At 48.5% G+C, this 14,719-nt stretch overlaps 1 protein-coding gene across 1 annotated transcript in view; it reads left to right on the top strand.

Moving 5' to 3' along the window:
- DGKD (diacylglycerol kinase delta) overlaps positions 1-14,719 on the top strand; it is a 117,315-nt gene that overhangs the window by 72,897 nt on the left and 29,699 nt on the right. The window contains exons 4-10 of the mRNA XM_025405089.1: positions 6,437-6,541; positions 6,825-6,957; positions 7,883-7,989; positions 8,392-8,517; positions 9,428-9,530; positions 10,261-10,423; positions 13,914-14,022. Of these exons, the coding sequence (XP_025260874.1) occupies positions 6,437-6,541; positions 6,825-6,957; positions 7,883-7,989; positions 8,392-8,517; positions 9,428-9,530; positions 10,261-10,423; positions 13,914-14,022 (846 nt within the window). The remainder of the gene's footprint in view (positions 1-6,436; positions 6,542-6,824; positions 6,958-7,882; positions 7,990-8,391; positions 8,518-9,427; positions 9,531-10,260; positions 10,424-13,913; positions 14,023-14,719) is intronic.

Consider the following 14,719-nt stretch of genomic DNA (forward strand, 5'->3'; position numbering starts at 1 on the left):
ATTGCCCTGCTTCTGATTTGCAATTATCTTTTAAGTTGATTCAGGGCTGTGAACCATTTCTTACTTCATACATTTGCTTGAAAAATATGAGCCATCTTTTAGTCTGCAAAGTCTTTTCTTTGTGAAGGCTGGATTTTGGAGATAGTTTCAGCTTCTTTGCGCCATTCCTTGGTTGCCAGTATTTATAATACTGGCTGCAGTCCAGACATAGGGACACTCTTATTCCTTAGAGCTTCACCCTGCACCCTGCCACCTGCCCTGGTGGGCAGGGTGAGAAGCCAGGAAGGCATAGCCTGAAGGCCCATATGTAGCCTCCACTTTCTCACCTGGGTCCTTCCTACTCACGATGTCTCCCAAATCAAGGGATTGAATGGGAGGTGCTGCTGAGAACATCCCCCAGAATCAGCCTCCCGAAGAGACTTACCCTCCCCTACCAGGGGTTGGGCTGTGGCTGGTGTTAGGGGAGCAGGAGGAGGAGGGGAGCAGGAGGAGGAGGAGGCAGGCCCTTGCCTGAGGGGTACCTGCTGGCTGGTGTTGGGGCTGGAGCTCACCAGGACAGGTGTGCCAAGAAGATGGAGGCATGGCATGGAAGTGTGAGTCATGGCAAGTCTCCTGTGTGCAGCTGGGTACTGACATAGAGAAGGCAGGCCCAGTTGTGTCCCCTCTGTGGGCAACTAAGAAAGATGGATTCTGACTTACTTGGTAGGACTCTTCTGTGACATTTGTTGTGGTTTGGGAGGGTGGACCATTGACATCAGAGCAGTCTCAAGAAAGACTCCCATGTGGGAAAGGGGTCTCAGCAGTGTCAAATGATGACATCAAAGCTGAGGGCTTCGAGCCCGGGGTAGCACTGATAGTGACAGTGCCCAGAACATTCTGAGGTTGCACCAACTGGCACCTCACAACAACAAGGCTAGGATGCGACACTGCTCTTAATAGCCCCAGTTTTCAGATAGGGCAGTGGAGGCACAGGGCAGAGAAGCACCTGCTTTAAGTTACACAGCTAGCAAGGGCTTCAGACTCAGGGAGTGTGCCAGGCCCTGTGCACACTTCGTCCTGTTCAGCCCCACCACAGCCCTGCAGGTTGCTTCTAGCATCACCTTTCTTGATGAGAAGCAAAGAGGGTCTGCCCCCATTTCCCAAATTTATCAGTTGCCAGGTGGGATTCAGATCTGGGTCTGTCTCAGGCTTCTTCACAACAGAACAGGCACAAATAAGAGGTTTTGTTTTGTTTTGTTTTGTTTTTTCCTTAGAAGCCAAAATCCAGGTTCTCTGACATTTATCTGTTGCTCAGTGTTTATTGTCTGCGAACAGTAGCACAGGTGAAGGCAGTGATGCCTTGGTCACTTGTATCATTAACTCACTGTCTTTAAACCTAATGCTTTTGTCTGTAATTTGCTGCCTAGTAGTGCCCAATACCCACAAAGCAATTCTAGTAAATCCTCTCCTTCAGCGTGTGGGTCAGGTGGGCCCAAAGATCCATCTTCTCAATCGCTGTAGCTGAGTTCTGGAGCAAAGTTGACGCTTCAGCTCGTAAAGGCTGCTGCGGGAGTAGTAGACTTAGGACCTAAAACATCTCATTGTTGTCTTCTATAAATATCCTGTTGCATGACTCCTAATATAATCCCCGAGTTATGCAAAGTAAGGTATGTTATCTTTCTCTTACTGTATTTATGCTGACACAAGTGTTCAAATATTAAAACTCACCCAGAGTGAACAGTTAGGGACATGTGCTCAGAGTTGATAGGTAGACAGGGACGGTGCCGATGACTGATGCACTCGCCTCGGCCTTGCAGCTCCCAGTCTCCCATGACCGACCCTGAGTGGCTGTCCAGAGACCGCCACCGAATCCCACTCTCAGGGCCCACTTTGTCATCATGGCCGAGTCAGTGTGGGAAATTGTTATCTGCCTGCCTCTGCCCACTGTGAGTTCTGTGACGGGAGGAACTTTGCTCACCATGTTCTTAGAATCCCCAGTCTAGAGGAGAAGCCTAGCAAGCATCTGCGGAGCCAGGGGTTATCCTCTGGAGGGAGAGGGGTGGTTTGTGGTGCTCTCGAAGCTTGAACAGCAGCAGGGCAGAAGGCAGATGGCCCCTCCAGGCCTACCTTTGCTATCTCTCCTTCGCCCTCACTCTCTCCCAGCTCTGCTGCTTACCACTCTCAGCCTGGCCCCAGGTGTTCTCCCATCAACCCAGGATAGGTGGAGGAAGAAGCAAACCATGCACTGGCGACCCAGTTCCGTTTATCCCCTCTGCGATGAAACTTAGTCACTGGAGAATCTCCCTATAAAGTACTTTCTACGTTTTCTGAGGCAGAAATATGGTCATTTAATAATTTAAATTGGGTATTCCTAAATTGGGTCTTCTTAATGTAAACTGAAGCTATGAGATGTGTCGAAATCTAAAAGTTAAATAACATATTTTGTTGGTGAATCCATGGGGAAGCAAGCATTTTCCTAACACTGTTGGTGAGAATGCAAAATGGTACAACCCCTGTGGGGATAGTTTGGCAATAGCTAGCAATATTACGTGTGCATTTACTCTTTGTCAGGGCAATACTGCTTCTAGGAATTTACCCCAGAGATAGGTTGGTAAAAACAGGAAAAGATCCTTGTAGAGATAATTCATGGCAACACTATGAGAAATAGCAAAGAATTCTAAACAGCACAAAATTCCCATTCATAGGGCGCTGGCTGAGTCCTATACAGTGGAGTACTGTGCCACTGTTGAAAGAATGAGGAAGCCCTGGATATTGCTAAGGAGTGATGGCCGGGGTATGTAATTAAGTGGAAAGGCAAAGGTGGAGAAAAGTGTCCATGCTACTGTTGACAAAGGGGACAATATGATATACGTGTTTGCATGTATCTTAAAAATGGATGGAGAAACATACTTGCTCTTTCTCTCTTTTTTAAGTAAAGCAACCTGTGGGAACCAGGATAGAGGGGAGAGATGTAAAAGCTGGATTTCTGAATCTACCTTGTTTGTAGATTTGACTTTGGAACTCCATCGGTATAATATAATCATTATAAAACAAAATAAAGTAAAAGGTTACAACCCTTGAAAATTTTGATATACACTATCAGTTTTTTCTCTAAAAAGTTTATATCCTGTTTACCTTCTGTCAGTACTTGAGGAGAATTCTTTTCCCCCACATGTTTGTCAGTACTGGATAGTCATCTTTTAAAACTTTGCCAATCCCATGGGCGAAAAATAGATTGCTATTTTCATTTGCATTCTCTGATGACTAGAGTGATTAAGCAGCTTTTTACTTGCTTATTATCCATTTTGTATTTCTTCTGTGAGGAAGTCCAAGCTAGAGCAATCAAACAACAACAACAACAAAAAAGAAATAAAGGGCATCCAAATTGGAAAGCAAGAAGTCAAATTATCCTTGTTTGCAGATGATGTGATCTTATATTTGGAAAAACCTAAAGACCCCACCAAAAAAACTATTAAAACTGATAAATTCAGTAGAGTTGCAGGATCCAAAATCAATGTGCAAGATTCAGTAGCATTTCTATATGTACCAACAGTGCTCAATCTGGAAAAGAAATCAAGAAAGTAATCCCATTTACAGTAGTTACAAATAAAATAAAGTACCTAGGAATTAACTAAAGAAGTGAGAGATTTCTACAATGAAAACTACAAAACATTGATGCAAGAAATGGAAGAGAACACACAAAAAATGGAAAGATACTCCGTGTTCATGGACTGGAAGAATCAACAGTGTGAAAATGTTCGTATTACCCAAAACAATCTACAGATTCAGTGCAATTCCTATTAAAATACCAAGGACATTCTTCACAGAAATGGAAAAAATAATTCTAAATTTTTACGGATCCAGAATAGCCAAAAGACCCAGAATAGCCAAAATTATCCTGATGAAAAATTGGAGGAATCACATTTTCTGACTGCAAATTATACTACAGAGCTATACTAACCCAAACAGTGTGGTTCTGACATAAAAACAGACACAGAACAATGGAACAGAATAGAGAACCCAGAAATAAATTCATACATACACAGTGAACACGTTTTTGACAAACGTACCAAGAACATATACTGAGGAAAGCACAATCTCTTCAATAAATGGTGCTGGGAAAACTGGTTATCCATATGCAGAAGGATGAAACTAGACACCTGTTTCTTGCCATAAACAAATATCAAATCAAAATGGATTAAAGACTTTAAGACCTCAAACTATGAAACTATGAAAAGAAAACACTGGGGAAACTTTCCAGCACATTGGACTGGGCAGAGGTTTCTTGAGTAATTTCCACAAGCACAGGCAACCAAAGCAAAAAGTGGACAAATGGTTAAAGGTCCTGCATAGCAAAGGAAACAGTGAAAAAAGCTCCTGTTTTTAACAAGTTAAACAGTTCCTGCACAGCAAAGGAAACAGTCAACAAAGTGAGGAGACAGCCCACAGAATGGGAGAAAATACTTGCAAACTGCCGGGCGCGGTAGCTCACGCCTGTAATCTCAGCACTTTGGGAGGCCAAGGTGGGAGGATCACAAGGTCAGGAGATCATGACCAACCTGGCTAACACGGTGAAACCTTGTCTCTACTAAAAATACAAAAGATTAGCTGGGTGTGATGGCTGGCGCCTGTAGTCCCCACTACTCGGGAGGCTGAGGCAGGAGAATGGCGTGAACCCAGCAGGTGGAGCTTGCAGTGAGCCAAGATTGCGCCACTGCACTCCAGCCTGGGTGGCAGAGTGAGACTCTGTCTCAAACAAACAAACAAACAGAACAAAAAGAAATTGCAAACTATTCCTCTGACAGGGGATTATAACCAGAATAAATCGGGAGCTTAAATAATTCAAAAGGGAAAAATCTAATCATCCAGTTAAAAAATAGGCGAAATAGACATTTCTCAAAAGAAGACATACATATGGCAAGTAGTATATGAAAAAGTGATCAATATCATTGATCATCAGAGAAATGCAAATAAAAATGACAATGAGATAACGTCTTACCCCAGTTACAATGACTTTTATCCAAAGGACAGGCAATAACAAATGCTGGCGAGGCTGTGGAGAAAAGGGAGCTCGCGTACACTGTTGGTAGGAGTGTAAATTAGTACAACCACTGTGGAGAACAGTTTGGAGGTTCCTCAAAAAACTAAAAATACAACTACCATGCGATCCAGCAATCCCACTGCTAGGTGTATACCAAAAAGAAAGGAAATCAGTATATGAAGAGATGTCTGCACTCCCGTGATGATCGCAGCACTATTCGCAGTAGCTAAGGTTTGGAAGCAACCTAAGTGTTCATCAGCAGACAAGTGGATAAAGAAAATGTGGTGCATATACACAGGGAGTACTATTCGACCATAAAAAAGAATGAGATCCTATCATTTGCAACAACAGGAGGACACTTATGTTAAGTGAAATAAGCCAAGCACAGGAAGACAGACTTCACATGTTCTCACTTATTTGTGGGAGCTAAAAAAAAAAAATGAACACAGTTGAACTCATGGAGATAGGCAGTAGATTAATGGTTACCAGAGGCTGGGAAGGGTAGTGGGGCTGGGGGGATGGTTAATAGGTACAAAAATATAGTTAGAATAAACAGGTCTAGTATTTGATAGCACAACAGGGTGACAACAGTTAATAATTTGCTGTACATTTAAAAATAACTCAGTATACTTGGATGGTTTGTAACACAGAGAAAGGATAAATCCTTGAGGCAATGGATACCCCATTTACTCTGTGATTATTCTGTGCCTGTATTAGAGTGTCTCATATGCCCCATAAATACATATACCTACCATGTACCCCCCCCACACACAAAAGAATATTGATGTATTTCTTTTGTAAAATGCAATTTCATAGCCTTTTTTATATCAGGAAGATTTTTTTTCTACTGATTACAACCCTTTATATATTATGGATATCATTTTCATTTGTTTATTATTACCAGGTCACAACTTTAGTTCCAGTCAAGTTGTTCAGGTCCTGCCTAGTCTGATACTGAGGTTTTCTACAAGAACATTTATATGTGATGCATGCTCATGGTATTCTAGACTTACAGCTGAGCAGACTTCCCTCAACTGTTCAAATGCTGGGCATCACTGTGGGCTCCCTGAAGCAGTAGCAACTGTGTCTTCCACTGTTCGAAAGACACAGTTGTTACTTCTTTTTTTATTTCCTAGGGCTTACTACTGTGTCTAAGTAGTAAGCAATTATAAATGTCCACTTAAGTTGATTGCTGATGAACATATAAAAACTAAATTTCACTGTCTTTGGTTTGAGATCATTCTTATTTTTAATTTTTAGTGATCCTTGATAACCATTTTTGTTTTCGGTTCAGTGTGAATATGTGAATGAAATAGTAATTTTTATGTCTATGTGAGGTCAGTTTCAAGAAAGCATTCATAGCTATCAGCACTTGCTTTTTGTTCATGGATCTGTTGAACCTGTTTCTTTCTCTAGGTCATAACTCCATGCAGGAAGCTCATCTTGTGTGCTGATAACAGAAAAGAAATGGAAGATTGGATTGCAGCATTAAAGACTGTGCAGAACAGGGAGCACTTTGAGGTTAAAAAAGAAAATACCCTTCTCCGAATGCCTCCTGTTGCCTCCCTCACCCCGGTGTCTGCTGTCTGAGTGTCTCCCACCTGTGGACCCACAGTCTGGAGCTCACAATCTCAGCATGTTCCTTATACAATTCAAGCTTATTGCTTGTCCTCTGGCAGACCTGTCCTTTATAAACCTTCCTCCTCTCCTCTCTTGGATACTTTGTTTAATCTTGTCCAAGTTACTGCATTTAACAATTTAAAAGAGAAGTCTTACCTTTGCCGTCTTGGTTTCGTTCTTCCAGCCCACCCAGTATAGCATGGACCACTTCTCAGGGATGCACAATTGGTACGCCTGTTCCCACGCGAGGCCGACCTACTGCAATGTGTGCCGTGAGGCTCTGTCTGGGGTCACGTCGCATGGGCTGTCCTGCGAGGGTACGGATGTGCATTTGTTATTCTGTCAGGAAAGGTGGCCTGGCATTTTACTTGATAAAGCCTTGGAAATCCAAACCCAGTCACCATAAATAAGCCATTGTCACCCATGTGGTCGGTCAGGGGCACAGTGATTTCTATGACGCCATTCTTCTTTATTTTACCTGCCGAAGAGTCCTTGATAAATCATTTTTTTATAGTGCTCAAACAGTGAAAAGAAGGGAAGCAGTGGGTGGCAAAAGGAGAAACAGGGGAAGCCTAGAGCACACAGAGGGAAAGACACTGAAGGAACAGTGGTCGGCCCCCGTGTCTCACACTCCGCAGCTGGGGAAACAGGGCTGTGCATATATGGACTGAAAGTGCGTTACAGATTTAGAGGTCAGGGCTGCAGGGTTTGGGCACGGACATCCAGTCTGGTGGCAAAAGCAGTGGGCTAGAGCAGGGCCTGTTAGCTGTAGCCTGGACCACACCCTGCCTCTGCCTGTTTTTGTACAGCTCCCACACTTCAGACTGGCTTTTAAATTTTTAAATGATTGGAAAAAATCAAAAGAAGAATCATATTTTGTGACACATGAAAATTACATGAAATTCAAATTTGTGTCCGCAAAAAAATACTGTCTCTGGCTGCTTTTGTGCTACACGGTAGAGTTGAATAGTGGTGATGGAAGCTGGTTACGACCTGCAGAGTCTCCACTGCTCACTCTCTGGCCTGTTACAGAAAGCATACTGATCCCCAGCTTTCCCTGCCGGTGCCGGTCCCACCGCCATCAGCCTCTAAGCGTATCACAGTAGTTCACTTATAAAATGGGAGTGCCGTTGATTCCTTCCTTGACTTTTGTGGAGCTGGACAGTTCTCACAACACTGCTCAGCATGGGAAGCTTCTGGCACAGACACAGCTTGTAGGCTCGTGTGTCCCTTCTCTCACAGTGTGCAAATTTAAGGCCCACAAGCGCTGTGCTGTGCGTGCAACCAATAACTGCAAGTGGACCACGCTGGCCTCCATCGGGAAGGACATCATTGAAGATGCAGATGGGGTATGTTAAGAAATACCACCCGTGGGGCCCTGAGCCAGGGCCCCCCACCTGCACGGCCCCTTGCAAGCCTCCTCCCTTCCCTCCCCACCTCTGTTTCATTTGAGACGGTCACACTGGCATTGGGTGTCACAGTGGAAAGCACATGCGGTCTCTGTGTGGTTGTCACGCCCCCGAGCTCCATCCTGTCCCTGTGGGTCTTGTTTGCACCTCCGACAGGTGCTGTGGGTAGATTGTGCTTCACAGGCCCTGCCATCCCTGCCCTCACTGACCATCAGGGAAGGAGTTTGTGCTGGGAAGAATGCCTTCGCTGAGTTCACAACGAGCGTTTCCGTCTGAGGGCTCCTGGCTGCCCTTGACGTGGAGCCTTGGGAGCGTCCCTAGCGTGTGCCTGTTTGGTTGCAGATCGCAATGCCCCACCAGTGGTTGGAAGGAAACCTACCTGTGAGCGCCAAGTGCACTGTGTGCGACAAGACCTGTGGCAGCGTGCTGCGCCTGCAGGACTGGCGCTGCCTCTGGTGCAAGGCCATGGTGAGTGTGGGCCCTGCGCCCGGGCTGGAGGGGAGGGCCTGCTCCCTACGGTGTCCGTGCGGGCCTTGTGGCTCCACATGATCTGCTGGATCCTGGTAAAATCATCCCAGAGGCCCCTCCGGCTGAGATTGGGTTTTTGAATTGTTGGGACATTCTTCTTAGCTGTGTTTTTGGGGTATTTCTTCCTGTTGAATTTATTCCTGCCTTTTGACACATGCAGATGTGTATTGTTATGACAGATGTCACCCTGCATCATGCGGCAGGTGCTGCAGCCAGGTTGTGAGGGGTCACCTGGGACAGTTGAGCTGGCCGCCTCTGTGGTGTGGAAGCAGGAAAGATGTAGAGGGCCTTCGGAGCAGTGTCGGCTCTGGGCAGTGTTTACAGTGAGCCCAGCCATGTGGAAGGGGTGCAGCCCACATGGCCTCCTGCCAGGTCCTGGGTCTCATCGTTGCTCTGGGTGGTGAGATGTGCTTCCAGGGAAAGACCCAGGGAGCCTCCATGTGCTTGCTTTTGAGTTGGTCATTGTGAAGTGGCTGCTGCAGTCACTTGCCTAGCACATCTGGCTGCCAGGAGGAAGCCAAGACATAGGGGACACATAGAGGCACATGGCCCCAGGAGCCCTCACCGTCGTCCTGAAAGTTTGAGGTAGCTGTGGTTGAAGGGCCAGAGGGTTGGGTACAGGACTGTAGCTTACACGGTGTGAACCATGACTGGCTCCTGCCCGGTGTTTCTGTGTTATGCCTTCTCAAGTGCAAAGCCAGGGCCCGGGACCCCTGATGGGAGCAGGCCAGCCCAGCTCTGAAATCACCCGCCTCCCCCGGGGCCAGCTCATCAGCTACAGGGCAGGAGGATTTCTGGTGTGTGTGAAGGATGCCAGTGACCCTTGGTGACGCGGGGACTCTTGTTTCAGGTTCACACATCGTGTAAAGAATCCTTGCTGACCAAGTGCCCACTTGGCCTATGCAAAGTGTCAGTCATCCCACCCACGGCTCTCAACAGCATCGACTCTGATGGTGGGTACCACACATGCTCATCTTTCTCATGCATGCCCACATGCTTCCTTCTCCACGCACTTTCCTCTCCAGCTCTGGAGTTGGTTGTCTTGGTGAGATGTCAGCAAGAGGTCAGGCACAGCTGTGGGGGCTACTGGAGGAGTTGCACAGATTGGCACACAGTGCCCTGATTCTGTGGCATTGCCCTTAGACGGGCCTGAGACCCAAGCCAGGTGCTTGACGTGGAGGTGATGCTGTTGAGTGGCACCCAGGCTTACACAGGCCTGAGACCCGAGCCTGGCGCTTGACGTGGAGGTGGTGCTGTTGAGTGGAACCCAGGTCTGTGGCCTTCTCCGTCGTGAGCTGTTGAAGCTGTGCTCCATCTCTGCCTAGCACTTGCTGACACACTGGCTTGCAGCTGTTGTCATGTCTGACTGGGACATGGTGGCACCTGTTGACAAGTACTGCTGGAAGGGGGGATGTGGGGTCCATGGCTGAGAGGCGATCAGGAAGAGAAGAGCAGCAAGGTGGCAGTTGGACGCCTTGTGAATGTGAGATCAGATGGATGGGGCTCCCGGCCTCACACATGGGGAGTGGCTGTGGGGACTGTTCGCTGACCTCCTCCTGAGTCATAGGTGTGCGTGTGTCAGGTGTGTGTCCTTGGAGGGGTCTCCTGCTGCTGATTCCATCAGTGGTGCCCCCAGCGTCTTCCGTGGCCTACATGTTTTCTTCTGTTCATTCTCGCGTCCAGGGTTCTGGAAGGCCAGCTGTCCTCCGTCTTGCACAAGCCCACTGTTGGTCTTCGTCAATTCAAAAAGTGGGGACAACCAGGGTGTGAAGTTCCTCAGAAGATTCAAACAGCTGCTAAATCCCGCCCAGGTCTTCGACCTCATGAACGGAGGCCCACACCTCGGGTAGGAAGCTTGTAAAATGTATCTTTCTTGGAGTTTTAAAAATTGTGTAGGTGGTGTGTGCTTGTTAGAAAAAAAAAAAGATTAAAGACACAAAGTTTTAAATAGGAAAGAAAAGTTAAAGTGCTTCCTCCCCAAATTGCACTTGCGGAGGTGCCCACTCTTAATAGAGGTGCATGGCCTTCCAACTTGGAACACAGCGCGTGTGCACACACGTACATACACATACATACACCCATGTACACACACCCATGCACATGCATCTTTTGAGCCAATCAGGATTCTTCTTTACCTGCCGTTGCACAAATGCCTTCTGCGTGTGTCTGCACACAACGTTGTGGGTATATTTTCTTTATTTTTTCTTTCTCTCTCTCTCTCTCTCTCTCTCTCTCTCTAATCTGTGGGTGTGTTTTCCTGGCATGCCACTTTGTTTGTAACGGCTGCCTAGCATTGAGAAAGAAGCTGTCCTGCAGCAAGGCCAGGAGGAGTGTTTGCTGAGAGGCACGGGAGGCTGCTCGGTGTGCAGGTGCTGCAGAGCAGGAACACACGAGGGCGACGCTGGGCCAGAGTGATTCCCCTGTTCATCAGCAGCACAGAGATTAGACTGCTCCTCTGCTTGCTGGAGAGCCAGTGTGTGTTATTTGTAGTTTTGTACTTTTCATAAGTTTGTAGAAAACATTTGCTTTTGTGAATTTTGCCATTTCAGCGAATTTCTTCTTCCTTTGGAAGCATCAGCTCCAGGTCGGAGCTCTGAGAGGACTTGCTAGCACTTCCAGAGATTGTCCAGGATACCCGAAGTGGGAAGTGCCTGCAGAACCTTGGTCTGGCCTGTGTTTTTCTGGGAGGAGTCGGGGGGTCTGTGTATTTACGAGCCAGGGGCTACTCTGGTGTGAACCTCGGCCAGTTCCCTGCGTGTCCTTGGCGTACGTGTCAGGGTAAGAGGAACACGCTGCTCATCATTGGTCCTCTGGGTGTCTTCGGTGTTACTCGTCCGCACTCACAGCCAGGCACAGTTGGAGAGCAGTCACAGATGGCAGCACTCCAGCCTGCTTCCGCAAAGGCAGTACTCCCACATTTTCTGTAGACTTATCTGAATGGTGGAGGATTGCAATCACTAGTAGGCTGATCAAGACAGTATTTTAATTTTATTTTTAACTTTATATTTTTTGAGACAGGGTCTTGCTAGGTTGCCCAGGCTGACTGCACTGGCGCAATCCTGGCTCACTACAGCTCCTGGGCTCAAACCAGCCTCCTGAGTAGCTGGGACTGCAGGTGTGCACCACTATATGCCCAGCTGATTTTTTAAAAAAATGTTTTGTTGAGCATCACAAAACTTTTAAAACGTTTTGTAGAGTGGCCTCACTGTGTGGTCCAGGTTGGTTTCAAACTCCTGGACGCAAGTGATCCTCCTTCCTCAACCTCTGAAAGTGTTGGATTACACTGTGCCTGGCAAAGAAATAATTTTAGTTAAAAAGTGGGGAAAGTGGAGGTATAATACATCTGTTATCACAGTGCACCAAGTAGGCTGAGGTTGTTATTAAACATGGTACCGGGGTGTTGGAGGAAGGCTTTGAAATGGCTGTGGGCAGGGCAGGCTACACAGCTGATCTCGAGAATAACGAAATATTAATTTTGGTGTGCAAGCAAAACCCCATGATTTGTAGCGGGAGTTCGGTATGAGATGGGATGATTTAGAAGCCCTCACAGCGGCGTAAAGGGAGTTGAGTCAGTCATTTACCGTTTCTGGAAGCAGCTCATCTCACACAGCTCACAGCAGAATCTGGAGCTACTGCTTCATGTTCCAGTTCCCGGCCTTGACCTGTCACCTCTTCTCCCAAGAGCAAGGGGCCTTACAGGTGTCAGTGTTCTGTGTGGAGCCTGGGCTTGGTGCCGCATCACCTACGCCTGCCTGTCTTCTGAGCATTCATTCTGGGTTGGACACTGAGCTCGAGGCAGGATGCGCAGGTCAGCCAGGCCAGGAGTGCAGATGCAGGGAATGGGTAGGAGCACACGCAGGGTCCCCCGGCACTTCAATGGGGTGATGCAAGTTCTCTGGGAACCCGGGGGGCAGGGGTCTCAAGGCACAGTGGGCGTTCTTCCACGTCTCCCCGAGCTGGCGTCTGAGGAGCTCTAGTGTTCTGATGTCTGCAGGGAGACGGGGAGGCTTCTGGGCCAAGGGCACCGCTTGTGCAGAGGTGAGGCAAGAGGGAACACTGCGGGGCCAGACCGGGGGCAGCAGCAGAAAGGTGGCACCTGCCATCGGGGAGGGCTGCAGGTGCTGGCCAAGAGGTTCGGCTCATTCCTGCAAATGAGGGGCAACGTCATAAAGCAAGGCCCATGGCCAGGCTCGTGTTTTAGAAAGATCTTCTTGGAACTCGTGTGGGGAGCTTTCAGGAAGGGTGTCCTAGTGACTGAGGCCTCTGTGGGACTCTGCGAGAGCACGGTGGTGACCTGAGCTGGTACCTGGGTTGGGTGTGGAGGAGAGGCTGCCAGGAGGGGCTGGATCGGCTGCCGGCTGAGAGGAGGAGGGTCTGGCCTCTCGACTGGGTTGGTGGTTGTGCTACCATTCTCTGAGCAGGGATGTGTCCTGTTGGAGGTGTCCTAGGATACCAGAGTGCTGTGTTCTGGAGGACAGGTACAAGTGTCAGCTTTCAGGAGTTGCCTGGGGGCTGTTGATCCAGAGTCATCTGTGTGGTTCTTGAAGCAAACTGGACGTGGTCACATAGGAAGAGGATGAGGAGTGAGCAGAAGCAGCAGTGGTGTCCTGAGTAGGACGCTGCTGGGCAGGGGCAGGTTGACAGGGGCAGGTTGACAGGGGGAGCCCAGGAAGGAAACCGAGGAGTTAGGAGGGTAGGAGGCATGGGTCATGTCACCGGAGGACTGAGTGGGCCCAGGCATATGTGCTGCAGTGGGGACACGTAGCCTGCAGGCAGGTCAGGCAGCCTGGGGCTCCAGGGTGACTAGAACAAGGGCCAGGGTGGAAGCCAGACTGCGGCCCAGGGCCAGGGAGTGCCAAGGCTGAGGGTGCAGGGTGATGCAGGCAGCCCAGAGGGCATGCTGGGAAGGCTGGCAGGAGCCACATGTGGATGAGGCAGGGACAGTGACGCAGGGTGGGCTCACATGGGCAGGGGCCATGGAAGGCTGTGCCCATGAGCCTGGCAGGGGATGCAGTTTTGGCCCACCACTGAGCCTGTGGTGTCTGCAGAGGGTTCAGTGGCTCACCAAACTGAGTGGTCTTCTCGCTGGGTGGGGCATGGCCCTGGTGGGAGCAGTTGGTTGGACCCCAGTGCTGCTGTCGTCCCCTTGACAAAGTGGACCCTGAGTGGAGGGGCGTGCAGGCGGCTGGTGTCACGTGGCAGGACCTGTGTGTGATCTGTCTCTGGTGCAGGTCAGCCATGAGGAGCATAGGTGGCCCCTCAGCCCCATATTGACAAGCCTGTCATTTGTCCTGTGGAATGGACGTCATTTCATGGCCGTTCTCTTTTCTCTGCAGCTTACGGTTATTCCAGAAGTTTGACACGTTCCGGATTCTGGTTTGTGGTGGGGATGGAAGTGTTGGCTGGGTCCTCTCTGAAATCGACAGCCTCAACCTTCATAAACAGGTACCTGTACGGGAGGGAGCCCAGCCAGGAGCAGAGAGGGTGCGGAGGTTAGAGGGAAATCATGCAGTTTCAGCTTCTGTTTATCTCGGAGTACCTGTTCTCAGGCCAGAAACCATTGATGGTTTTGGGGAGTGTACAGTTTGGTGGCCAAGGCTGAGAGGGGAGAGCCCAGGCCACCCCCTGGCATCGTGGAGGCCCGGGGGCTCAGACCATGATATATGAGGGGGGCCTGAAGGGAGCTAGGAAAAGAACTGCTGACAAAGGACCCACGTGGGGAGCAGGACTGGGTGGGGCTGTTGCTTTACTGGGTAATTTTTGACTTGAGGCCTCTTGCTTGTGAGAAGGGGACGGCAGTATACTTGAATTTCTCAAGTCAGAGTCATGGTTCATTGGACTAAGTTTTTGTATTAAAATAAAAATAGATTTTCCTGATTGTATATAAAAGTGTTCATATATTCGTTGAATTTCCACACCTAGCCATGGCCTCCGCAGTTGATCAGCCAGTACCAGCATTTTGCTGTCTGTGGCCTCTCTCGATCACAGCACATAAAATGCACAATGCGGTTGTAATTTAAACGGGCTGTTCTGTTACTGCTTTTGTTGTTGTTGTTGTTGTTGTTTGTTTGGTTTTTTTTTTTTTTTTTGAGGTGGAGTCTTGCTCTGTCGCCAGGCTGGAGTGCAGTGGCTCGATCTCAGC

The sequence above is a fragment of the Theropithecus gelada genome, chromosome 12, assembly GCF_003255815.1.
Source record: "Theropithecus gelada isolate Dixy chromosome 12, Tgel_1.0, whole genome shotgun sequence".
Classification (NCBI taxonomy): Eukaryota; Metazoa; Chordata; class Mammalia; order Primates; family Cercopithecidae; genus Theropithecus; species Theropithecus gelada.